The sequence below is a fragment of the Ammospiza nelsoni genome, chromosome 2 (genome assembly GCF_027579445.1).
Source record: "Ammospiza nelsoni isolate bAmmNel1 chromosome 2, bAmmNel1.pri, whole genome shotgun sequence".
NCBI lineage: Eukaryota > Metazoa > Chordata > Aves > Passeriformes > Passerellidae > Ammospiza > Ammospiza nelsoni.
In genome coordinates, this window is record NC_080634.1 from 118,177,720 (window position 1) to 118,203,941 (window position 26,222).

The 26,222-nt window shown below is 43.1% G+C and overlaps 1 protein-coding gene across 1 annotated transcript in view; it reads left to right on the plus strand.

Annotated features, from left to right (window-relative positions):
* Positions 1-26,129, plus strand: part of HLCS (holocarboxylase synthetase) — a 171,943-nt gene extending 145,814 nt beyond the window's left edge. Inside the window, exons 7-11 of the mRNA XM_059466154.1 lie at positions 11,859-11,926; positions 13,900-14,060; positions 19,100-19,214; positions 22,833-23,046; positions 25,697-26,129. Of these exons, the coding sequence (XP_059322137.1) occupies positions 11,859-11,926; positions 13,900-14,060; positions 19,100-19,214; positions 22,833-23,046; positions 25,697-25,865 (727 nt within the window). The 3' untranslated portion in view covers positions 25,866-26,129. The remainder of the gene's footprint in view (positions 1-11,858; positions 11,927-13,899; positions 14,061-19,099; positions 19,215-22,832; positions 23,047-25,696) is intronic.
* Positions 26,130-26,222: the final 93 nt, after the last annotated feature.

The window sequence follows — 26,222 nt, forward strand, 5'->3', positions numbered from 1 at the left end:
AATAATAAAATAAATGAAAGAAATTAATTTAAACGAGGAAAATAATTATTATTACTAATTTTTTAGGTCTTTCACAGTTCCTTCTGTGACTTTAAGTATTGATGAAACTTTTAATAATAATAAGATAAATGAAAAAATTCATTTAAATGAGGAAAATAATTATTATTACTAATTTTTTAGGTCTTTCACAGTTCCTTCTCTGATTTTAAGTATTGATGAAACTTTTAATAATAATAACATAAATGAAAAAAATTAATTTAAATCTGAAAAGAATTATTACTATTTTTTAAAGAGCTGATAGATAAGGGATAATGAGGAATATCGGATGAATTCATTTCCACACTGGGTTACCTTTGGGATCCTCGTGTTTGCGATGCCTCACGGCGAATGAGTGAATCCTGTGCTGATTCAAAATGGATTTGTTGTTTTCCTGGAGTGTTTCCTGCTCTGCTGCATTGGGCTTGTGTTGAGATTTTATCTGAAAGTGACCAAATTTGAGCATTTTTAAAGCATCTCAGAATGACGGAATGGGTTGGGTTGGGAGAGACTTTCAAAGTCACCCAGTGCCAGCCCTGCCATTGACACCTCAGGTTTGAGTTTTTATTATTTTCACGTTCTGAGCTGCTTCAGTGTGTGGGGCTGGGCTTCATATCATGGGATGGTGAGCCAAGAGCCCACCAAGAGCAGAGCCCTGATGAAGGCTGGCGGGATCTGCATTGTGCAGGGCTCCCTGACCATGGAGGGATGGATGGATCCACGTTGTCTCTGAGGAATCCTCAGGGTGGATTTTATAGCAAAAAGCCCCAAAATGCTGTTTCTATCACAAACTCTGCCTCAGGTTTGAGCTTTTCTATGTTTCACATTCTGTGCTGCTTTAGTGTGTGGCTCTGGGTTCACATTCAGGGATGCTGAGCTCTGTGCACAGAGCAGGGACACAAAACAATTCCTGCTCCAGCTGGGCACCAAGGACAAATGAGCCAAATCTCAGCCCAGGAGCACAAACCCCGTGGGCTGGAGAGAGAAAAACAAGCAGGGTGGGACTGCAGGGCTAAAGCTGCAATGGGACAATGAACTGCAAGGTGCAAATGGAGCAGAACTGATCCCAGGGACAGAGCCCGTGCCCGGCCGTGCATTTTGGGGCCATTTTGGTTCATCCTGGGTGCAGCCCTGGCTGGGCTCTGGTGCTGCCCAAGGTGCATCCATGGAGGAGATGCTGTGAATAAATCCCTGCTTTATTCTGGAGCTCTGCCCAGCTCTGCTCTCTGCTTCCCCAGTGCAGGGACACCTCCCACTGTCCCAGGCTGCTCCAGCCCCAGTGTCCAGCCTGGCCTTGGGCACTGCCAGGGATGCAGGGGCAGCCCCAGCTGCTCTGGGAATTCTATTCCAAGGCCTCCCCACCCTGCCAGGGAAGGAATTTTCCCTCCCATCCCACCTAAAGCTGTAATTTTTCAGTGTGGAGCCGTTCCCTGTGTGCTGTCCCTGCATGCCCTGGCAATTGTCTCTCTCCAGCTTTCCTGGGGCTCCTCCAGGCCCTGCAAGGCCACCCTGAGCTCAGCCCAAAGCTTCTCCTGTGCAGGTGAGCAATGCCAGCTGTGCCAGCCTTTCCTGCCAGCAGAGCTGCTCCATCCTCTGCCCATCCTGGAGCCTCCTCTGGGCTCTGCAGCAGCTCCAGCTCCTCCCTGGCTGGGGCAGCTCTGCAGCTGGGAAATCTCCTGAGGGGCACAGGGACACAATTTCCCCCTCACTGTGGGGTTTTGGGCTGTGGCAGTGCCAGCTGTGGGTTTCTCTGGGTCTGGATTGAAGGCACTTGAGATGGTGTTTCATGTTCACACTCAGGTGTTTATTATTTGTTATCAGTAAAACAGTCTCACTGCTGTGAGTTCTGCAGCTTTTCATCAGAAGGCACAAAATGGCCAAACAATCTCTGGTTCCAAGGGCTTTTAGGACTGAACTATCCCATTAGGAACTGACACCTGGATTATTTTCCCTTTTAACCCAATAACTGATCCCGAAGAGCTGCAATGGGGACTTTTCTGCCCAGTTACAAAATGCCACCCAAACCCATGGAGAAGGAGAAGGAAGAATCAGCATGAAGACAAAACCCAGGACAACACCCTGTGCCCTCCATCTTGCTGCCATCCACAACACACTAAAAACCCCAAAACCTCAATTTCTCACCAAGTGATCCACCTACACTGCTCTCTATAATCTATTTCATAGTTTGGTGGATTCCAGTCTATCTTGAACTCTGGGAAACTTTCTCCATGGATGAGGGTCAGAGTTGGTGCTGCCCTGGGCGTCAGGGCACCCCAGAGCAGACACAGAAATATTTTCCACAGGGCAGTTCTGTTCTGTGCTGGGTTTGGCCTCAGACAAGAACGGCTGGATCTGGCTTTGATCAAGGTGTTTATAAATTTTATTTTAGCCTGAAGATCCTACTCTTACCATGTTATGATAAATATATTTCACTGCATCCTGGTAAATCTTCTGTTTCTTAAATCTTAGCACTTAGAACTTAGGTTCTATTTCCTGACAAAATCTGTTTCATTCCCATTTGTCCCATGTTCACTTTTGGCTTCACGTAGCTTTTCCAAGAAAGGTTATGGATTGAAAAGATTACTTAATAGATGGGAAAAAATGAAATAAATTGTTCAAAACAGGACAAGTTTTTGCTTTTCAAATTAAAAATTGAAAGGAACTCCTAAACTCTCCTCACATCTCCTTTGCTGTAACTTTGTGGTCTTGATGATATTCACAGAGAAACTGATTTACTGAATAAAGAAGTTCTTTAAGTTTGCAGTTTTGGAACATGACCAGTGTGTCTGAACCCGGGTTTCAAATTTTAGTGGCATTTTGTTGGCAAACCTAATTTTTTGCAGTCCTTTCTTATTTGGGTATGTTTCCTGACACCTCTGCCTGTATGGTGCTGTGTTTTAAAATTCTCTTTTTCAAGAGGAAAAGCCAATAAACATAGACAAAGGACTAATTATAAAATAGCAGGTGTAAAAATAGACAAGAAAGCTACCAGCTGAAAAATGCAGCGAGCAGAGGAAAAAAATGAGGATTTCATGGTAGAGTTCTGTGCAGCAGGCCTTGATTCTCAAAGCAGTTCCACCAGCAAAGCATGAACCATTCCCAATTTATAATACCATCATTTCAACCAAGCATGAGCACATGGGTGGTAAAAAAAAGGTGATTTAGGCGGTTTAGGCTTCCCTTCTCTCCCCTGGCATCTTTTGCTGCTGGTTCCCCCTTGCCAACAGCAATTTTCATTTCTGGGGAGCTGAAAAACATCTCAGGTGGCTTTGCCCAGCTCCCAGCCCTCCTCATGCTGCATTTTCCCTGGAGCTGAATTGTTATTATTGCCCTGCTGGAGGATTTACCAAGGGCTCTGCGAGCTCCTGACCCTCGTCATCCCCTCAGGAGAATGTTCCTCGCTGGAAATGCCCTGTCTGGCTCAGGACAATCTTCTTTTTGTAGCGTTTCTTGAGGGAACAAGGAACCAGCTGTGCAAGGCTGCAGAGCTTTTTCAGCTTTCCCCACGGCTGGGATATTGTAATCCCTTTAATGCTTTTCCTCACTGGGGCAGGACTTTGGTGTATCCGAGGAGTTCAAGGAGAATTTGACATTAAATGGCCCTTTCTGTGCTAAATTTGCTGTGGGGGAACGCACCAGAAAAGTGAAAGGAGCAGTGAATTTTTGCATTTTTGCATTAGAACAGAAGAGCGCATTCATGTCGTTTACATTCTGGTAAATGTTTTTTTTGTTTGTTTGTTTTTTTTTTTCTTGCTGGATTTAGGCACAGTTTTAAGTGAGATTTCTGCCATTTAAATCCTCCTGAGCTGGATTAACAGCTGAGGTGTTCTCCCTGTCTCGGCCGGGGGAGTCCATCCTCTGGGAGCACCTGGTTGGGTGGAAAATGCCTCATGGAAAGTGGAGGACGGGGAAATGTAAATATTGAGGGCAAATGGCTCCAGGATCCTGCCTGGGAGATGGGATTCCAGGGACCACCACTGGGGCTAAATCACTGATTTCAGTTCCAATGGGTAATTTCTACTAAGTCACTGGTTAACAATTACAATGGCTAATTTCAATTAAATTTTAACTGTTACAATGGGTAATTTCTATTAAATCACTGGTTAACAAAATTTTAACTGTTACAATGGGTAATTTCTATTAAATCACTGGTTAACAATTACAATGGCTAATTTCAATTAAATTTTAACTGTTACAATGGGTAATTTCTATTAAATCACTGGTTAACAAAATTTTAACTGTTACAATGGGTAATTTCTATTAAATCTCTGGTTAACAATTACAATGGCTAATTTCAATTAAATTCTAACTGTTACAATGGGTAATTTCTATTAAATCACTGGTTAGCAATTAAAATGGCTAATTTCAATTAAATTTTAACTGTTACAATGGGTAATTTCTATTAAATCACTGGTTAACAATTAAAATGGCTAATTTCAATTAAATTTTAACTGTTACAATGGGTAATTTCTATTAAATCACTGGTTAACAATTAAAATGGCTAATTTCAATTAAATTTTAACTGTTACAATGGGTGATTTCTATTAAATCACTGGTTAGCAATTAAAATGGCTAATTTCAATTAAATTTTAACTGTTACAATGGGTAATTTCTATTAAATCTCTGGTTAACAATTACAATGGCTAATTTCAATTAAATTTTAACTGTTACAATGGGTAATTTCTATTAAATCACTGGTTAGCAATTAAAATGGCTAATTTCAATTAAATTTTAACTGTTACAATGGGTAATTTCTATTAAATCTCTGGTTAACAATTACAATGGCTAATTTCAATTAAATTTTAACTGTTACAATGGGTAATTTCTATTAAATCACTGGTTAACAATTACAATGGCTAATTTCAATTAAATTTTAACTGTTACAATGGGTAATTTCTATTAAATCACTGGTTAACAATTACAATGGCTAATTTCAATTAAATTTTAACTGTTACAATGGCTAATTTCTGTTAAATCACTGATTAACAAATACAATGGCTCATTTCTTTTAAATCACTGATTTAACAGTTACAATGGCTAATTTCTGTTAAATCACTGATTTAACATTTACAATGGCTAATTTATCTTAAATCACTGATTTAATAGTTACAATGGCCAATTTCTGTTAACTTGCTGATTTAACAATTACAATGGCTGATTTATGTTAAATTACTGATTTAATAGTTACAATGGCCAGTTTCTGTTAACTTGCTGATTTAACAATTGCAATGGCTAATTTCTGTTAAATCACCAATTTAACAGTTACAATGGCTAATTTATCTTAAATCACTGATTTAACAGTTACAATGGCTAATTTCTGTTAAATCACTGATTTAACACTTACAATGGCCAATTTCTGACTGATTTCATCCAAACCTAAATGTCTGCTGGAAACACCAGAGATGCCAAGTTTCTGTTCGTTTTCTGGAGTCAGGAATCCCTGAGGGTTTCTATTCCAAACTCTTTTTTTTAAGCAGAGTGAACAATGAATTCTGACCAGCTCGATGAAGGCTTTTCCCAGTCAGGGCTGGAAAAACGCCACATCCCATTCCAGAATTTGGTTATCCCCTCAGCTCGGTGTTACTCACAAGCTGGCTGGACGTGTGTGCCATTTCCTCCTGGATTCCCTCCTTTCCTTCATCTCTTCTTAAACTTCTGAAGACATTAAATGGGACAAGGCCTGGAGAACCCCCCGAGGGTCTGCACTTGTGTCCAGCCCACAGCTGGAGCCCAAACCAGGATTTCAATCCCAGAATCCAGACCCGTTCTGCCCGAGGCTTGCCTTGGACACAGGGGTGGAGATGATTTCCCTCTCCATCTGGGACCACCCTGATGTTCCTGACCATGAGGATGGGAGAGCTGGATGTGCCCTCACCGACCTGACTGAGCCAGCATTTCCCAAGGGATTTATGAGATCAGTTCTTTTCTACTGCTGCTGCTGCTTCCTCTTCTCCCTGAACCCTGTGTGAAGTCCTGGAGGACTTTGTTGGTGAAGAGCTGGGCAAAAAAATTCCTTGAGTAGCTCAGCCTGAGGTGTATCCACTGTGGTTTGGCCTCAGTCAGCTGAGACCCCACATTTTCCTTCCTTTTATTTATTTTTCTTTTTTTTTTTAAATTTTTATTTTTTATCACATTCCAGTAGAAGTTCTTGTTGCCATTTCCCCCCCCCCCCCCCCCCCCCAGTCTCTAATATAATTGAGCTTTCCATTCTCTGGACCATATTTCTACATTTCTCCTTTGTAGCATTCCTCCTTGCTTCCATCTTTTTTTGGACATTCTTTACCCTCTTGGATTCCATTTTTTAGCCAAAGCAGCCTCTGTTCACATCCTGCTTTTCCTCAGGATTGTCACAGGGTTATTTTGTGGGTGGAATTTTTAAAGATCGGATCTTTTGAGCTCCTTTGCCCTTCAGAGATGTCACCCATAAAATCCCATCTACCAGGTGCCCGAATAAACTGAATGCAGGGTTTGTTCGTCCTCAAAACTTTCCCACATTTCCTGATTTGGTGGCTTTTAGCAATTCCCAGCGTGGTGTCACTCACAGAAACTGCTGCTTTGGGGTCAATAACAACATTTATTTTATATTTGGTAGAATCACAGAATGGTTTGGGTTGGAAGGGACATCAAAAATTGTCCAATTTTATCCGTGGCATGAGGCAGGGACACTTTCCATTGTCCCAGGCTGCTCCAGCCTGGCCTTGGGCACTTCAGGGATCCAGGGGCAGCCACAGCTGCTCTGGGAATTCTTTCCAGGGCCTCCCCACCTTCCCAGAAAAATTTTATTTCCCAATATCTAATCCAAACCCACTCTCATTCATGGTGTGTTCTCCTCCAAGTGTGGCCCACCAACCTAAATAATAATTCTGGAATTCATTGATTTGACTAAAATTGAAAGGGTTTGGGGTTTTTGATGGGTTTGTTGCGGTTTTTTTTTTTTGTTTTGTTTTTGTTTTGGGGTTTTTGGGGTTTTTTTGTTTGTTTGTGTTGCTTTTACAATCCTCCATAAACAGCCTCTTTGAGAGTGAGATTTCCAGGCAAGGAGCTCGAAGGGAAGGGGCAAAATGTGCCCATAACTCTTGTGCCCAGGTATTTGAACATCTGGAATGCTCTGCTGGCTGTGGTAATGCCTCTGCAATACTGTAACACAGCAGGATGCTTTCATGGGAGTTTCAACCTTAAACCCACAACATCAATGAAATTTATAGCTGTTAACATGAGGCAAACGGGGTTTTGGGGGGTTTCAGTTCCCATTTTATGTTCATGTAGGATGAAAAGTGGTGGTGTTGGCAGGAGAGTCCTCCCTACACTTGGAATTTCTGTAAAATAATTAAATATTGTTTATTACTCTTGTCAGCACTCATAATATGCACTGCAGGGTGGGGAGGAGGGTATTTGTATAAAAACTCTGCTAGAACCTCTCGCTATTTCAGCTGAATGCCAAAAGTGCCTTGCTCACATTTTGGAAATTACCACAAAATTGCTCAAAAAAAAGAAAAGTTTACATAAAATTTCAGTATCATCTTCTATGATCGTATAGATGTCATCTGATATTCTTCCTGATGGTTAAATTTATTTTCATGTTGCCATAATCTTATATCTCATTCTGGTTTTTGGAATTAATACCGAGAGCATGATGGTTAAAGAGCATAAAAAAAGAAAAAAAATAAGATAATTTCTTGAAGGAAAATATTTCATGGAAAGGGGGGAAATGTGGTGAGCACTGTGATGAAGCCACTCTGCAGAAAAATGAAATTGTTAAGTCTGCAACTGATTAAGTTGAAAGAGAAGAAGGGAAGTCAATATGTAAAAAAGTGCACGTACAGTTAATCTTTCTGGTAAGGAAAATCCAACTTGTTTCTCCCAGAGAAGAAAAAAAACCCCACCAAACCAACAAGGACACACCACGCTCAGAGCTCTGAAGCTGAGGGAGGCTGTGTGGAGAATTTTATTATCATTGCCTTCATGTGAATTCCAGCACAATCTCAGGAAGTAGTAAAAAAATCAATCTGTGTGTCTCTGGGTGCATCAGTGTGGGAATGAACAACTTCCCCATGTTGTGTCCTTTAAAGAATTTCTTTGTGACCCTTGGAAGTCCAGCCTCAGCCTGTCCATGTAATAAGTTGCTACCTGCTGCCAAGTCTGCATCATCCCTTCTCCTAATTGTATCTCTTTGCTGCAGAAGCCTGTGTTTTGCATTCCTAATTAGCTTTTTTCCTGCTCTGTTTATTTTCCTCCCTCCCCTCATGGCCAGCACATGATTTTTATTTTGATTTTTTTTCATTATTTAAAACCAGATACATGAATGGAGGAGCAGCAGAAATCCGTGTGTTTCAACAAAGCCTGTAATTTCCTCCTGACCGTGTGTCCAAGTTTAAATTGGAATTTTATGTTGCAAAAGCGTGGGCTTGGTGTCGTAATCAGGCTGCTCCCAGAAGACAGGGATGAAACCTCCTGAGCTTTGGGGGGATTTTCCCCCTGAGGGGCTGGAGTGTGTCCAGGGAAGGGAAGGATCTGGAAAACAAATCCTGGGAGGAGCAGCTGAGGGAGCTGGGGGGGCTCAGCCTGGAGCAAAGGGGATCAGGGGGAGCTCAGTGCAGGAGGGGCAGTGAGGGAGGGTTGGGGAAAGAGAAAGGAGGAGAGGAAATGGCCTCAGATGGCACCAGGACAGGCTCAGGTTGGAGACTGGCACAGAAAATTTCCCTGGCAGAGTGGTCAGGCCTTGGGCTGAGCTGCCCAGGGAGGTTTGGAGTCACTGAATTGTCCCAGAGCAGTCTGGATGTGGCCTTGGGGACAGGGATTGGGGTGGTGCTGGTGGGGCTGGGGTGGCACTGGGTGGTCCTGGGGGTCCCTTCCCACCCTGGTGATTCCAGGCAATCCAAGCCAAAGGCTCCTGCACACCCACCCAACAAATACTGAGGCTGCTCCAGCTCACAATTGCTCTGCTGCCAGACTCAGCACCTTGAGGGCTGTGAGGAGTCTCCAGGATGGTCCCTCCCAGCCAAAGGTCAGGTTCCTGCACAGTCCAAGGGATGAGAGGAAGGTCAGGGGAGTTTGGAGCTGGATGTGCCCTTGGGGACAGGGACAGGGATTGGGGTGATGCTGGTGGGGCTGGGGTGGCACTGGGTGATCCCAAGGTTTTCCCAGCCTTGATTCTGGGATTCTGGGAAAATCCAACCTTTAGGGCAGTTGGATCAGTCACAGCTCTCTGATGCTCAGCCTGGAGAAAAGGGGGATCAGGGGGGACCTCAGTGCTCTGCACAGCTCCTGCCAGGAGGGGCAGGGAAAGGAGGAGAGGAAATGGCCTCAGATGGCACCAGGGCAGGCTCAGGTGTTTTAAAACAGTTCCGGTGAAACTGAACAAAAAATCCTCACCCAAATTCCTTTGGTGGATCTTTTCCTGGCTGTCCCCTGGATCTCTGTGAGATGGGAACATTTGAGAGTCTCTGTTCAGGTTTCTGTAGAGCTTTGGGACATTTTTGTCCCTCACAGAGTGGTCAGGCCTTGGGCTGAGCTGCCCAGGGAGGTTTGGAGTCCCTGGAATTGTCCCAGAGCAGTCTGGATGTGGCCCTGGGGACAGGGATTGGGGTGATGGCTCTGGGTGATCCTGAGGGGCTCTTCTAATCTTGATGATTTTGGGATTTAGTGTCAAGAGGTAAAATTTACTGCTCAAGGTGGTAGATGGGTGGGCCTCGTCTCAGCATGTGATCCACAGTGTCCAGAGGAGACAATTCCCAGGGTGTGTTCCATGGAAGGTGACTGGCAAAGAGATTTTCTGGCTCTTGGCCTTTGATGGCATCTCTATGACTCAGGAATAATGGGGAAAACATTGTGGGGCCTGGTCCAGCTCCTGCTGGTTTGTGTGTCCCTACCCATGGCAGGGGGTGCAACTGGAGGATCTTTAAGGTCCCTTCCAACCCAAACTATTCCAGATTTCTGTGATTTCTGTGATTTAATTAGCAAAGGCATTTGTGATCCAGACTTTGCTTGGGCATTCCAATAACCTCATCACCATGAAAGTAGAATCCCAGAATGACCAGGTTGGGAGAGACCTTCAAGACCATGGAGTCCAACCCAGCCTCAGCTGAGCCCTGGCCCCCAGTGCCACATCCAGGCTTTGTTAAACACACCCAGGCATGGGGACTCCACCACCTCCCCGGGCAGCCATTCCAGAACTTGATCACTTTTTCCATAAAAACCATTTTTCTAACATCCAACCTAAATTGAGTCAGGCATTTGAAAGCTGCTCTGAAATCTCTTTGTTTCTTGCATTCTGGTGCTGCCACAGCCCCAGGAGTTGCTGACGTCTCATTGTTATCAGTGTGGAGCAGGAGCAATGTTTGGTTCCTCATCTCAGCACCAAGAATTGTGTCTCTGTGGGACCTCCTGAACTGCAGAGCTTGAACCAGCTCCCAAACCCCTCTGAAATTCAGGGGAAATTGTTGCTTTTCTCAGCTGTTAAAAGATGAGCCAACTGAGAGATGTTTAAAAAGATTTTATTCTATTATGAGTCTCGAATAGTGACATACAAGAGATGTAAAGCTCAGTGCCATTCCATCAGAAGCCAACCTCTTTCTTAATTACAATACTTTATAAATGTTTTTAATTAAACTTATAACTATTATGTATTTAAACTTACTAACTTTTACCACACAATACTACTGTTACTTCTAACACCAATTACCTGTATTTTTTCCTTACATAGCCTTACTACAATACATCTTTCACGGTTCTAATTCTCTAAAATACCTAACCATTTTACAAAACCATATTTTAAATCTTATTTACACCTTCTCTCAGTATTACAAATATACAACAATACATAAACTTTCTGTCAAATTTTGGAAATTCTTTCCAATTGCATTTCTCACAGGAAATCATTGTGAGTGGTGCTTTTTGCTCTGGTTTGGGCTGCCCTTACCCCTGAGACAAGATTGCTTTTATAGGAATGAACAACATGGTTTGTGCCTGTGGGAGAAGCAGATTTGTGGGCTAGACATCCCTTTTTGGGCTTAGCTCACGGGCAACATCTTGAATATGTTTTATCTCTGGAATAACCCTGAAAATGTGAAATGGAGGAGGATCGTGGTGCAGTTCAGATCTGTTTCAAAGTAGCTTGAACAAAGTTCTCACAGTAGGGTTTTTTTTTCTTTTTTTTTTTAATTTTTTTATTTTATTTTAAGTGTAGCATTGACTCATTTGGTGGTGTTAAAGTGCACTTTCTACTTATCCCCAGAGGAAAGTTAGTATTCTTTTAAGTGAAACTATTTTAAAAGCAGAACACAAGGCTAAAATAAGCCAGTGTTCTCTAGAGCTCTCAGAAGGTGTAGATTTATTTACTGTAGTTAAATCATAATTAGTTCTCAGGGGATAGTGTATCTTTTAAACGGCTTTATTGCCACCATATTGGTTTTCTAAATAATCAGAAACTGCTGCTCTTATATTTTGTAGTATGAACAAAAATTCGCTGTAAGTAGAAACAAATGTTTGGAATTGCTGGTTGTCACTTGCTGAGGATAGGGACACCCAAAAAATGAGCACTTGAGGAAGAAGTGAAGAAATACAAAACCTGGGTTATCAGAACTGAAATGAACTGTAGCTCTGACTTATTTCAGATAAAATGATATTTTACATTATCGCTTTTCAGCCAATCATTTTTTAACATTCTAATGGGTTTGGATCAGGATTAAATGTTAACTGAAATAATGGTGGTGCAACGTTAACATAAAATATTACCTGATATTTAAGCCTTGATTTTCATGAATGTAGCTCAGTGTTGCAGCTGATAAGCATGTGGGGTTTTTGGTTTTTTCCCTAATTGGCAGGTTAATGTTCGACTTGCCTGAGGAGATGGGTTTAATAGCAGTGGCTGTTCGACAAACACAAGGGAAAGGTGAGTAAATCTCCTTGTTTTACTCATAAATGTGTATTAAATACACAAAATAGGAAATTTTAAGCTGCATTATGAGCATTTTTGATAATATAATCCATAGAATAAGCCTGTCCTCTTCTCTTCCTGCTCAAACTGCGGATTCAAACTGAAAACCCAAAAGTTAACAAGAGACCAAAGTAAACATTTTCAGGATGTTTGGTGGCTTTTGCAGAAATGATTTAATGGTCTCCTGGTTCCTGCCAAAAAGGTTTTGCCAGTCACAAAAGCTGCCATCGCTACACTCAGCGTAACACAAGTCAGAGCTCCAGATGAAAACTGAAACTGGCCGAGCTGGAGCAGGGCTGGGCCTTGAGATTGAGTCTGAAGGACCTGCCCGAGCAGATAAATGTAAGCAAGTCGTGTTTCCTGCCCGGAAAAATGCTGGCACTCCTTTGAAAGCCACATTTATTCTGCTGCCAGAGCAGAGTGTGTGGCCCAGGGAGCTTTTCCGAGCACAAATCCACGAGGAGATGGTTCCCCGCTTCCAGTGCAGGGTGGTTCAGAGTTTGGGTGCATTTCTGGGTGCACACAGAGCATTTTTAGAAATGCTTTTACGCCTGAACAAAGCAAGACCTTTAAAATGTGTCTGTCGGCAGAGACCAGGAAAATCCTGGCAGCAGGGGATTTAGGACATGCTGGGAAATTGAGCAGCAGCTTGTCCTTCAGAAGCTCAGAAATGAATTATAGAATGGCCTGAGTTGGGAGGGACCTTAAAGAATTATAGAATTATAGAATGGCCTGAGTTGGGAGGGACCTTAAAGAATTATAGAATTATAGAATGGCCTGAGTTCAGAGGGACCTTAAAGAATTATTGAATTATAGAATTATAGAATTATAGAATTATAGAATTACAGAATGGCCTGAGTTGTGAGGGACCTTAAAGAATTATAGAATTATAGAATGGCCTGAGTTGGGAGGGACCTTAAAGAATTATAGAATTATAGAATTATAGAATTATAGAATTATAGAATTATAGAATTATAGAATTATAGAATTATAGAATTATAGAATTATAGAATGGCCTGAGTTGGGAGGGACCTTAAAAAATTACAGAATTATAGAATGGCCTGAGTTCAGAGGGACCTTAAAGAATTATTGAATTATAGAATTATAGAATTATAGAATTATAGAATGGCCTGAGTTGGGAGGGACCTTAAAGAATTATAGAATTACAGCATGGCCTGAGTTGAAGGGACCTTAAAGAATTACAGAATTATAGAATGGCCTGAGTTCAGAGGGACCTTAAAGAATTACAGAATTATAGAATGGCCTGAGTTGAGAGGGACCTTAAAGAATTATAGAATTATAGAATGGCCTGAGTTGCAAGGGACCTTAAAAAATTACAGAATTATAGAATGGCCTGAGTTGGGAGGGACCTTAAAAAATTACAGAATTATAGAATGGCCTGAGTTCAGAGGGACCTTAAAGAATTATTGAATTATAGTATGGACTGAGTTGGGAGGGACCTTAAAGAATTACAGAATTATAGAATGGCCTGAGTTGCGAGGGACCTTAAAGAATTATAGAATTATAGAATTATAGAATGGCCTGAGTTGGGAGGGACCTTAAAGATCATCTTGTTCCACCCCCTGTCACACCTTCCACCAAACCAGGCTCTCAGAGCCCCATCCAACCTGGCCTTGAACACTTACAGGGATGGGAATGTTTTAAAAATTCCAGTATTTTTTGAAGAAAAAGCTTTGCATTTTAACCCTTTTTCTTTCAAAATTGGTTTGGAAACCAGTTGGTTTGGAAAATTGGTTTGGTTGCATTAAAGGAACTTGTGGTACATTCTTGGATAGATACCTTTGAATCTTTCTCTTTAGTTATCTACATCTTTAGTTATCTTTTGTTATCTACATTCACAAAGTGATCTTTTTTTATAAATATTCTTTTCTTGAGTTGAAGTTCTCCTTTTTCCTGTCCCTGCCCAGGTCGTGGTGGGAACGTTTGGCTCAGCCCTATGGGCTGTGCCCTGTCCACTCTGCACCTCTCCATCCCTCTGCATTCCAACCTGGGCCAGAGAATTCCTTTTATCCAGCACCTGGTGTCCCTGGCAGTGGTGGAGGCAGTCAGATCCATCCCAGGATATGAGGTATGTCCTAACTCATCTCACAATTCCCGCTTCCATCTCCATTAAATTCAGATTTTAGCTGTGGCTTTTCTGTGTCTAATGGCTGAATGCGTAATTCACTTCTTAAAAAGAACCTAAACTTAACATTCCTGATGTTTGGTTGTTGGTATGTTTGGAGAAATCCAATATCCAGAGGGTGAATGTTCTTTTACAGAGCTGATCAAATGCACTGCACTCATTTCACTCTAAATCTTATGAAACTTAAGCCTCAATCCTCAGCAGTAAAGAAAAAGTCCATTTTGTTTGCCCAACAATGGAGCTGATTTGTTTTGATTCTGAAGGAGAATAAGGAGGAGGGAAAAATGAATACAACTGACAAATCCTTTTCTGCTTTTTTGCTGGGGCTGTTTCAGTGGTCACTTTATCCCTTTTAAAGGATTTTTCCAAGCCTTGTTTAAGGTTGAAAGCTGATTTCTAAAGCAAGAACTGAGGAGAATTGCTCTCGAGAGGGAATCAAGTGTCCTGTCATCAGTATTAAAATGAAGAACCAGTCTTCTTTATCACCTCATATATCTCCTTTTTAATGTTACCATTTCCTAATATTTGCTAACTATAAAACTTTGGTATTTTACAGAAGTAGTTAACTAAAGCATATGTTTCCTATATTACAGAAAATCAATGACTTATACACATTTACACATGAACTTTATTATAGTGGCACCCAGTAGCTTTGCTGGAGTTTAGGGTCTGTCAGCCTTTCTATTAAACCCTTCTAAATTCAGTGCTTCATGACCTGACTGCAAAAACAAAATGCTTCAGGCTAGAATTTGCAATATAAAACATTTGGCTGGAGTGGATAATTTGACCACTTAAAAACGAAGGGACAAGAGTTAGTTTTATAAAACATGGGGATGGCTGGGGAAGGAGCTGAATTAAGAATGGAGGTGGTTTTGCTTCTGTGTGCCTGCCCTGATGTGTTGTGGCATTTTTAAATTTTATTCCAATCAAGAGGAAGAAAGTGACTGAAGTTCCAAATATTGATGTGAAAAATGTGGATTAATAATGTGTGTGCTGTACTGAGAATTTGGAGAGTAAAAAGATTTCTGTGCCCAGGGCAGATCTGCTGAACCTGAGGGGACATCAGCCCTTGGCAGGGGGGTAAAACAGAGTTAAAGGTTTAGAATCAATGATGTTACAGCAAGAAAAATTTAAAAATTATCAAAAAATCAGTGCTTGAATTTCCCCCTTGGACTCAAGTCCTGCAAGGCTTTTCCTTCTGTCCATGCCATACCAATGCAGCAGCCACGAGCAGTGGGATGATCTGCAGAGTGATGGAATCATGGAATGGGTGGGGTTGGAAGGGACCTCAAAGCCCATCCAGTGCCACCCCTGCCATGGCAGGGACACCTCCCACTGTCCCAGTGCCCAACCTGGCCTTGGGCACTGCCAGGGATGCAGGGGTGGAATTCCATCCCAGCCCCTGCCCACCCTCTCAGGGAAGGAATTTTCTCCCAACATTCCACCTAAAGCTGTAATTTTTCAGTGTGAAGCCATTCCCTGTGTGCTGTCCCTGCATCCCCTGGCAATTGTCTCTCTCCAGCTTTCCTGGGGCTCCTCCAGGCCCTGCAAGGCCACCCTGAGCTCAGCCCAAAGCTTCTCCTGTGCAGGTGAGCAATGCCAGCTGTGCCAGCCTTTCCTGCCAGCAGAGCTGCTCCAGCCCTCTGCCCATCCTGGTTCCAAGAGGTCCATGGCTCAGTTTATCACCATTCATTGTTTTTATGATGGCAACAATTACTGACCCTGCTGAACCAGCAGTAACCGAGGCCTTTGCTGTGGGTCCTCCCAGAGCAGATCTGAGGGCTCCGTTGGAAGTTCCCTTGTCAGATGTTAATGCTGAGGATGCAAATGGGATTTAAATCAAGAGGATGCTTTGCTCTCCCCTTCTGAGAACAGCAGAATGTTTCTCTAGTGAGGGAAGACAAGAATTGCTCCATTTCCAGCGTATTTTGTGACATTTTGTGTGGTGAACCCACTCCGTGGCAAAGCCATGTGTGGCATTCACATTTTCTGAAAAATCCCCTCACCCAGGGTTTTTCTCCTGGGAAGCTGAGAAGCCTCAGAGAAAATGAAAACAATTCTTATCTCATTTGCTTCTCCTGTGTTTTGCTCCTTTGGAATGTGTTTGGAGATTGTTTACCCACAGGTGATTGTTCCATTGGATTCTGCTGTGAGTTGTTTTCACTCTTTGGCCAATTGGGGCCAGCCTGTGTCAGGACTCTGGAGAGAGTCACGAGTTTTCATTATTATCTTTTTAGCCTTCTGTAAATATCCTTTCTGTATTCTTTAGTATAGTTTAGTATAGCATTCTTTAATATAACATAGTATGATAAAATAATAAATGAGAACATGGAATCAGATTCATCATCCCTCCCTTCACGGGGGCACCCCACAAATACAACAGCCATGAGAACACCCAGCTGCCCCAGCTGTTCTTGCTGCTGTTGTCACTTCAGTCACAGAGCTACTGTCTGCTGTCTCACAGGTGTGTGTTTCCCCCTTTTGTTATCACTGAGAGCACCATTCCACTGTGTCGTTCCTCCCCCGTCTCCAGAGTGCCCTAAAATCCTTCCCCCGGTGCAGGGAGCCAAGTTCTTTCCCAAAACGAATAGGAGCTGGTGATACTTTCCCTCAGAATGCTTTGATAGCAAGATCAGGTGGTATTTCCTGTCAGTGGACGTGTCATGGACTCCTCCCTGGCCTTTAAATCTGTCAGAAAAGTAGACACGGACCCAGGTGCAGCTTTCACACATCCTGTAAAGGGATTTCACCCCCTACAACGGGAGGGAATGCGACTCCTGTACGCCTGGAGCACCTCCCCTAATTTGCCCCCGGGGATGCAGCAGCCATGGGCAGCGTTTCAAGCTGCAGGAAGCACATTTGCTTTCTGTTTGTGTTCAAGTAGCCAGTGCAAAGTTCAGCCCAGCCCCGTGGTTTCAACAAAAGCTGCTCTGTGGGGCTGGGACGTTGTCACTGCTTGGTTTGTGTTTCCAGCAGGGACAGCTTTGGGACGTTTCTGAACCATTTGTGTGGTTGGGAGCTGGGATTTCTCCTGTCTGTCGAATTTCCTTTCTGAAATTCGGGATGTCACTGTCTCTTTGGCTGCTGCTGATGCCTTGTGCAGGCTGAGATAGAGCAGAGGCTGGGCAGAGCTCCAGAATAAAGCAGGGATTTATTCACAGCATCTCCTCCATGGATGCACCTTGGGCAGCACCAGAGCCCAGGCAGACTGAAGACCTTGAAGATCACCCAGTGCCACCCCTGCCATGGCAGGGACACCTCCCACTGTCCCAGGCTGCTCCCACCTGGCCTTGGGCACTGCCAGGGATCCAGGGGTGGAATTCCATCCCAGCCCTGCCCACCCTGCCAGGGAACAATTCCTCATTCCCAAAATCCCATCTAACCCTGCCCTCCATCTGTTCAAAGCCATTCCCTGTGTCCTGTCACTCCATTCCTTTTAAATTGTCCCTCTCCAGCCTTCTTGGAGCCCCTTTTGGTCCAGGAATTATTATAATTATTATTTCTAATCCTACAAATGACACGGATTGATGCCCTGTGCAGGCTGCCCCAGAGCAGAGCTGGGCAGAGCTCCAGAATAAAGCAGGGATTTATTCACAGCATCTCCTCCATGGATGCACCTTGGGCAGCACCAGAGCCCAGCCAGGGCTGCACCCAGGATGAACCAAAATGGCCCCAAAATGCACGGCCGGGCACGGGCTCTGTCCCTGGGATCAGTTCTGCTCCATTTGCACCTTGCAGTTCATTGTCCCATTGCAGCTTTAGCCCTGCAGTCCCACCCTGCTTGTTTTTCTCTCTGCAGCCCACGGGGTTTGTGCTCCTGGGCTGAGATTTGGCTCATTTGTCCTTGGTGCCCAGCTGGAGCAGGAATTGTTTTGTGTCCCTGCTCTGTGCACAGAGCTCAGCATCCCTGAATGTGAACCCAGAGCCACACACTAAAGCAGCACAGAACCTGAAAAATAGAAAAGCTCAAAGCTGGGGCATCAGTTCCTGCAAGGTTCCTCAGGCAGGGTTCCATTTTCTGCAGCATTTGTGGAGAACTTCAGTGGATTCTCATTAAGAGGAGCAGTCGACAGCAGCACTTTGGGTGTGGCAAAGAGGCAGAGAAAATTCTCCTCCTTTGCTCTCCTCAGGTGATTTCCCAGCTGCAGAGCTGCCCCAGCCAGGGAGGAGCTGGAGCTGCTGCAGAGCCCAGAGGAGGCTCCAGGATGGGCAGAGGGATGGAGCAGCTCTGCTGGCAGGAAAGGCTGGCACAGCTGGCATTGCTCACCTGCACAGGAGAAGCTTTGGGCTGAGCTCAGGGTGGCCTTGCAGGGCCTGGAGGAGCCCCAGGAAAGCTGGAGAGAGACAATTGCCAGGGGATGCAGGGACAGCACACAGGGAATGGCTTCAGACTGAAAAATTACAGCTTTAGGTGGAATGTTGGGAGAAAATTCCTTCCCTGAGAGGGTGGGCAGGGGCTGGGATGGAATTCCACCCCTGCATCCCTGGCAGTGCCCAAGGCCAGGTTGGACACTGGGACAGTGGGAGGTGTCCCTGCCATGGCAGGGGTGGCACTGGATGGGCTTTGAGGTCCCTTCCAACCCCACCCATTCCATGATTCCATCACTCTGCAGATCATCCCACTGCTCGTGGCTGCTGCATTGGTATGGCATGGACAGAAGGAAAAGCCTTGCAGGACTTGAGTCCAAAGGGGAAGTTCAAGCACTGATTTTTTGATAATTTTTAAGATTTTCTTGCTGTACCATAACTGATTCTAAACCTCTAACTCTGTTTTGCCCCCCTGCCAAGGGCTGATGTCCCCTCAGGCTCAGCAGATGTGCCCTGGGCACCCTGGCACAGTGGGAGGTGTCCCTGCCATGGCAGGGCTGGCACTGGGTGGGCTTTGAGGTCCCTTCCAGCCCAGCCATTCTGGGATTCTCTACAGATTATGGGGTGATGAATGAGCCATAAATGTCTCTAAATATCTGCTTTTGTTCCTTCAGGACATCGAGCTGCGAGTGAAGTGGCCAAATGACATTTACTACAGTGACCTGATGAAGATTGGTGGGGTTCTGGTGAACTCAACACTCATTGAAACAACATTTCATATTCTCATTGGTAAATGTCTATTTTGAAGCTTTTTTTTTTGGTTTTTTTTTCTGGAGGATTTTGTTATCAGTGTCTGTATCGGTAAAAATGGCAACGATGAGAACAAATAATGACAGCAGGCATAAGGACATAAAGCACAACATTCAATCCAGAGGAAGCACAAAAAGTAAATGTTTTCATTCTTCTTAATAACTCCATATGCTAGACAAGTAAAACATAAATGCAAGCATCTGGATTGGTGTAGGAGAGTTCAAAGGAAGAGCACTACATGGGAGAGGGGAATTGTCCTCCTTGATTTATGTGGAATATACTGAAAACTCCATCCTTTTTTCCCAATTTATGGATTTTTTGGAACATGACAAACAGTTAAATGAAGAACATGCTTCTTAAATCAAAAGAAAAGCTACATTTTTTTATTTTTAATTATTGAGATGTTTTTGTCATCTCTAGTCTGATATTCATCCTGCTCTGCGATAAGGAAGTTTTCCCCTAAGCATCCCAGATCTGCTGAGAAACTTTGCAGATTCTGGTTGCAAAAGTAATTGTCTGTGCTGTGTCTAAAAAATTGAAAGAAATTCCTTAGGAAGTCTAAAAGGGTGAAGAAAAGAATTATATTTGCTATTTGAATATAGCACAAGTAAATATCCTGCAAAGATTGAGTGGTCATGGTGTTGTTTCTGTCAAAATTCTGTAATTTTAGAGGTGCAAACAAGAAAAGACTTGAAGAAATCACCTTTTTCTGTGAAACGTGACCAGACAGGACATTTTCTGTTCAATTTAATACCTCCATTTTGTAAATAATTGACTTGAACAAAATGGAAATTGCACGGAAACTTTAGAAATCTCTCTGTGCCCCTTCAGCCATTTACAACTTCCATGTTTTCCTACAGTCTGGTTAACACAAGGAAAGCAGGAATACATCCAAAAATAGTTCATTATATCAAGTATCTCTTTAAGCACTTCACGTGTTTGGGTTGGACCTTTCCATTCTAACCCTGAACACCAAAATATTCCAATTCAAATGGAGATTTTCTGAATCCATTCTCTCTGATATTCCTCTGGAAGGTCTGAGGTATAGATAAATGCCCATTTTCATCAGTTTGTTTTCAGCTGGGAGATTTTCAAATTGAAACTTCCTTGCTCCATGTGAATCCCAGGATGTTTTCCATCATTCCAGGGCTGTGTTTCATGGAGTCCTAGAGGGCCCTCATGACACTGAAGGTTTTGGGATTGGTAGGAGTGATGGGATTCAGTTCCCCAGCAGGGAAGGTGTGTCAGATCCATCTCCCCTTTTCCAAAGGATCCTTTCCCAGGCGGAATCCCAGGATCCCTGAGGTTGGCAAAGCCCTGCCAGCCCATGGAGTGCCAGCTGTGCCCACCCTGTCCCCAGCCCAGAGCACTCAGTGCCACCTCCAGGCACTGAGCTCGCTCTTTCCGTGGCATTCCTCAGAACCACCCATAAATGAGGATAATGATGTGTCGCAGACATCTGTTCATGAAAATCCTTTCTTAGGATTTTTTTCTTCCTGAGAAGCTGAGAAGATTCAGGAACAAAATGTAAACATTGATTATCTGCTGCTGTGGAATGCAACAGGTGCATCTGTGGTTGGCACATCTTGGATGTTTGCAATTAATGGCCAACCACGGCCCAGTTGGCTTGGACTCTCTGTCTGAGACACAAACCTTTGCTATTCTTTCCTTTCTACCCTCAGCTTAGCCAGCCTTCTGAGATGAAACTTTTCTTTCTATTCTTTTTAGTATAGTTTTAGTGTAATATATATATATATTTCATAAAATAATGAATCAAGCCTTCTGAACATGGAGTCAACATTTTTGTCTCTTCCCTCACCTGAAAACCCCTGTGAACACGGTCACAATGATGGAAATCAAGGATCATCTCTGTGGCTCCACTGCTCCAAGGAGGAGCTCAGGAGAATAAGATCAAAGACAAACCTGAATTTCCACTGCTCAAACCCTGCAGGTGACAACGCTTCACGCTGAGACTTTTAAACACAGTTTGGAGAAAAAAAAAAAAACAACAAAAAAAAAAAAAAAAAAACCAAAAAAACTTGTTTTTCCAATTTGGAATTTGAAATGGAAGAACTTTACGGCGCTGGGACTTGTGGAGGAGGGAGGAGTTCTGAGGAGAAGGTTCCCCATTGATGTGAGGGCCAGGCCCGCGGCAGGCGGGGGAGCCAAGCACCAGTGGAACGCAGGGGGCAGCCAGCGAGCAAACCCCGCTCTGCTCTGCTCAGGCACGTCCAGCTCCTCGTGGAGCCGCCACTGGAACATCCATCAGCCACATCAGCGCTGCTGAGGGCTCTCCTCTCTCTGGACACTGCGCAGTGCCCCCAGAGCCCCGAGCCCCTCGAGCCTTTCCAATTTCCTGCTGCCTTTTCCCCTTGGCCGTGTTCCTTCCCAGCTGTTGGGGCTTCAGCTGCAGGGTGGCTGCTCTGTCCCACTGTCTGGGTTTCTGAGCAGTGATCCTGAAGGACCCCAAGGCTCTGTGACCCCTCAGTGGTGTCTCTGTTCCCTCACATTGGATTGCAGACACCTGAGTTGGGATTTGCTGGCACAGCTCGTTGCATTTTCCAGTTAGTTCATTTTCCTTTATCTCTTTCCAGTAACCCAAATTTCAGCTCATTTCCACAGCACTGGTGTGTTGGGATCACTGTGCCTTGTTTTGTGTTCATTCCCTGACTTGTTAAACTCCTTTTCACTGAAAGGATCCTTCTCTAAGTTAACCCAATTATGAATTATCAACAGCAAACTTACAAATCAAGACATCTGCACCTCCTTGCAAACAGAACTGCATCATGCCCAAACCTGATTGACAGACAGGGAGTTTTATCCCAAATGTCTGAGGGAAGAAAAAAGAAAAACCCAAATTATTAGGAGCAAAAAATAAACAGGTAATACAATATAGTTCTTTACATCCCTGGCAGGCTGTTTCAGCAGGCTGCAGAAAAGGCCCCAGGAGCCATATTCAAACAAGGGAGGCATTCTGCCAACTCAGAATTTGGGAATTGCAGCTGGAGAAATCTCAGCAAGAGGCTGGAGGCTTCTAAAGGATACGCTGTGGTGAGATGGATTAGGCAAACTGGAATCTCACAAAGTTAAAATCAAATCTCCTGGGCTTTCCTGAGCAAGCCAAGCGAGGCTTTATCAGCTGAGCGCAAAGTGTGGGGTTTGGAAAGGGCACTGAGCTCTCTGCAGGAAGCAGAAAGGGCTCTGAGCTGAGTTTTGGGATCAAACTCCATCTTAGGTGGGATCAGTGGCTCTCTGAGTGGGCTGAGCACCTTCCAGGGAGTGTGGGAATGTCTCACAGGGATGGTTCTGGAACCAAGGTGCAGTTTGTCCTCTCCCAGCCCTCGCTGGTGGGGTTGGAAAGCTCTGCTGGATTTGCCTCTGTGATTCTGAGGAGGAATTTTGAGGACAAAGAGCAAAATCTGAGCTGAGAATTGTAATTACATGAGAAAGAAGATCCAAAGGTGCGAGAGGCTGAATGAAACCAGCTCTGGGAGCCATCCTGAGTGATCACTGTAGGGAGCAGGTGAATTAAATCTGTCTGTGCTGCTTACAATGAGTTTGTCTCTTTGATTGTGTCCTCCTCTTTGTCTTCTGCAGGCTTTGGGTTTAATGTGAATAACAGCAACCCCACCATCTGCATCAATGACCTCATTGCAAAGTTTAACAGGGAAGAGGGGACGGAGCTGAAGGCTCTGAGTGCAGATTGCCTCATTGCAAGGACTGTGACTGTGCTGGAGAGGCTCATTGAGCTGTTCCAGGAGAAGGGGCCCAATGGAGTTCTGCCCCAGTACTACAAGTACTGGGTACACAGGTAAGAGTTCTCAAAGGAAATTGGTGGAAGAACTCATGGGTATTTTGTCTTTTTCCAGGAAATTCCCTTAGATATGAGTGAATAGTTTAAAATACACTCCCAAGCAGGATGCACATTTTTAAGGGAGAATTAAAGCAGCACATAATAAATCAGTGATAGCTTGAGTTAAAGAATGCTTCCAGGTATTTTAAATGTATCATCTCCAAACAAAGGCAATTTGGAATGATTTGGTTTGAGATGGATGAAGCTGCTGTGCTTTCAGGAGGAAAACACAATAGATTGTTTGGATTAACTCCAACTCTGTCCATTCCACAAAAGGAAATTAAAGCAGGTAGAAAATGCTGCTGAAAGTCATTGTGTGTAAAGAACCAGTGAGGTGGGAAATGAAATAATGTGTTAGAGGGTGAAGCCTTTCCTGTGAGGGTGCTGAAGCCCTGAGAAACCCTGGAGTGCCCAAGGCCAGGATGGACACGGGGGCCTGGAGCAGCCTGGGACAGTGGAGAGAGTTTAGGATGATCTTTAAGGTCCTTTCCAACCCAAACCATTCCATGATTCTTTTAATGATCCTGATGAGTCCTCTGAGGTGATTTTGATGCCTGGGAGTGGCTCCCTAGAGCAGAGGCTAGCCAAGATGAAGAGAATAAGAGCAGGTATTCATTAAAGGCTCCCCAGATACACCTGGGGCACTCAGAAGCCCCCAGAGGCCTCACCCAAGCTGGACAATGCTCACCAGAGTTTCACACAATTATCAGTTTGGTCATTTACATACCAGGGGTTAATTCTCCAGTTACAGCTTCAGGTAATGAAGTCTTTCACCCCCAGTTTGCTCCCCCCAATTCACTTTTGTTTGTATTTTCAGGGCCTGAGGCTGTGGGGTGTCCCTGGATCTCAGGCCTGGGGGGATTGTTTGGTCTGACCAAAATGTGGAGACAGTAACTCACACTTTATAAGGAGTTTAGAGTTATGCACTAAGGCAGCACAGGATTGGAAAAATAGAAAAGATAAAATCTTAAGGCATCAGTTTTATTTGCTCAGTGTGCATGAGCTGCTGCCTTGGTTTGGACAGCCAGGTGTGTGCTAAGGAAGGCAGGAGCCTCCCCTGAAAAGGAACATGTAAACCTTGTCCCTCTGAATGATTATTAATTTGAAATTAAGGGGCTCTCAGGCAAAGATATGGGAATAGGAACAACAGTTCTGTACTAGGGAAAAAATCAAAATAAAATACGAATGCAGTGATACAAAAGAGCTCTGCCAGAGTGAGACCCTGCCCTGCCCCCTGTGTGTCAGGGGGTGTCCCAGCCCCATGCCAGGGGGGCTCAGCCCTCCTGCAGTGCCAGCTGTGGCTCTGCTGCAGCAGGGATCCTGCACAAGGGGGGAGTTTTCCTCTGCAGCTCCAGGGCTGCTGCAGATGGGCCTGGGCTCCCTCTGGGAACACCAGGTGTCAACTGTGCTGTCCACAGGGTCCCAGATGAGGGAAGAGATGGGGATCTGACTCCAGGTTTCAGAAGGCTGCTTTATTATTTTATGATATATATTGTGTTAGAAGAAAATTATACATATTATATAAAAATATATACTATATTAAATTATATATATTATATTAAATGATATATTTATATAAAAATATATAATTTAATAATATAGGTTATTAAATTATATATTATTTATATTATTTGTATATATTATTCATATTATATAAAATATGTATAATAATATATATTAAATGATATAATATATTAAAATTTTATATTAATATATTATATTATATTATATTATATTATATTATATTATATTATATTATATTATATGAAAATTATATATTATCTAAAATATATATTATATTACATGATATCTATTATATTAAATGATATCTATAAAAATATATAATTTAATAATATACATTATTAAATGATATATTTATATATATTATTTATATTATTATTTGTATATATTATTTATATTATTATATAAAATATATATAATAATATATATAATGATATATTATATTAAACTTTTATATTGATTTCATTATATATTATATTATATTAAAAGAAATATATATATTATCTAAAAATTTATATTATATTATATTATATTATATTATATTATATTATATTATATTATATTATATTATATATATTATATTATATTATATTATATATATTATATTATATTATATTATATTATATTATATTATATTATATTATATTATATTATATTATACTATACTATATTATATTATACTATATTATATATATTATATAATATTTTTATATATTATATTATTTTTTATATATATTATATTAAAAGAAAATGATACTAAAGAATAGAAGAAAGGATTTCATGAGAAGGCTAAAAAGGAGTAGAAAAGGAAATGATAATAAAATCTTGTGACTGACCTGAGAGTCCAAGCCCGCTGACTGTGATTGGCCATTAATCAGAAACAACCGCATGAGACCAATCCCAGATGCACCTGTTGCATCCCACAGCAGCAGATAATCAATGTTTGCATTTTGCACCTGAGGCCTCCCAGGCTCTCAGGAGGAAAACCCCAGCAGAGGGATTTCCCTAAGTCATGTCTGTGCCAGGTCCCCAGAGCAGAGCCCCCAGCCCCAGGCTCACCCCTCAGCCTGACGGTTCTGTGTTGCAGCGGGCAGCGGGTGAGGCTGCGCAGCGAGGACGGGCCCCTGGCCTGGATCGTCGGCGTCGACGACTTTGGGTTCCTCCAGGTGCACCAGGAGGGCGGGGGCGTGGAGTCCGTGCACCCTGACGGCAACTCCTTCGACATGCTGAGGAACCTCATCGTGCCCAAGCACTGACTGAGCTCTCTGGGGCTGGCGCCGCCACCTCGGCCTCCGAGGGGAACTCGCGGTTTGGTTTTGCCTTCCGGTTGTTGCGTTTGCCGTGGGTAACGTCGGCAGCTGAGGAGAGGTGGTGATCTCACAGCTGAAGGCCTTTATTCTTTTCGTTAACATTAAAACTCACCTCTGCTGCCATTCTTTGTAAGGATCTGTTCTTTGCAAGGAATATTTGTGCTGAACACAACTTTCTCCGCATTTACATCCTGTAGTGGAGAGACTGAAGTGGCTCAACATTTCCTTTTTTTTTTTTTTTTTTTTTGTTTCTGTGTGATTTAGCACAGTGCAGGACAATATGTACTTTTTTACTTTGTTTTG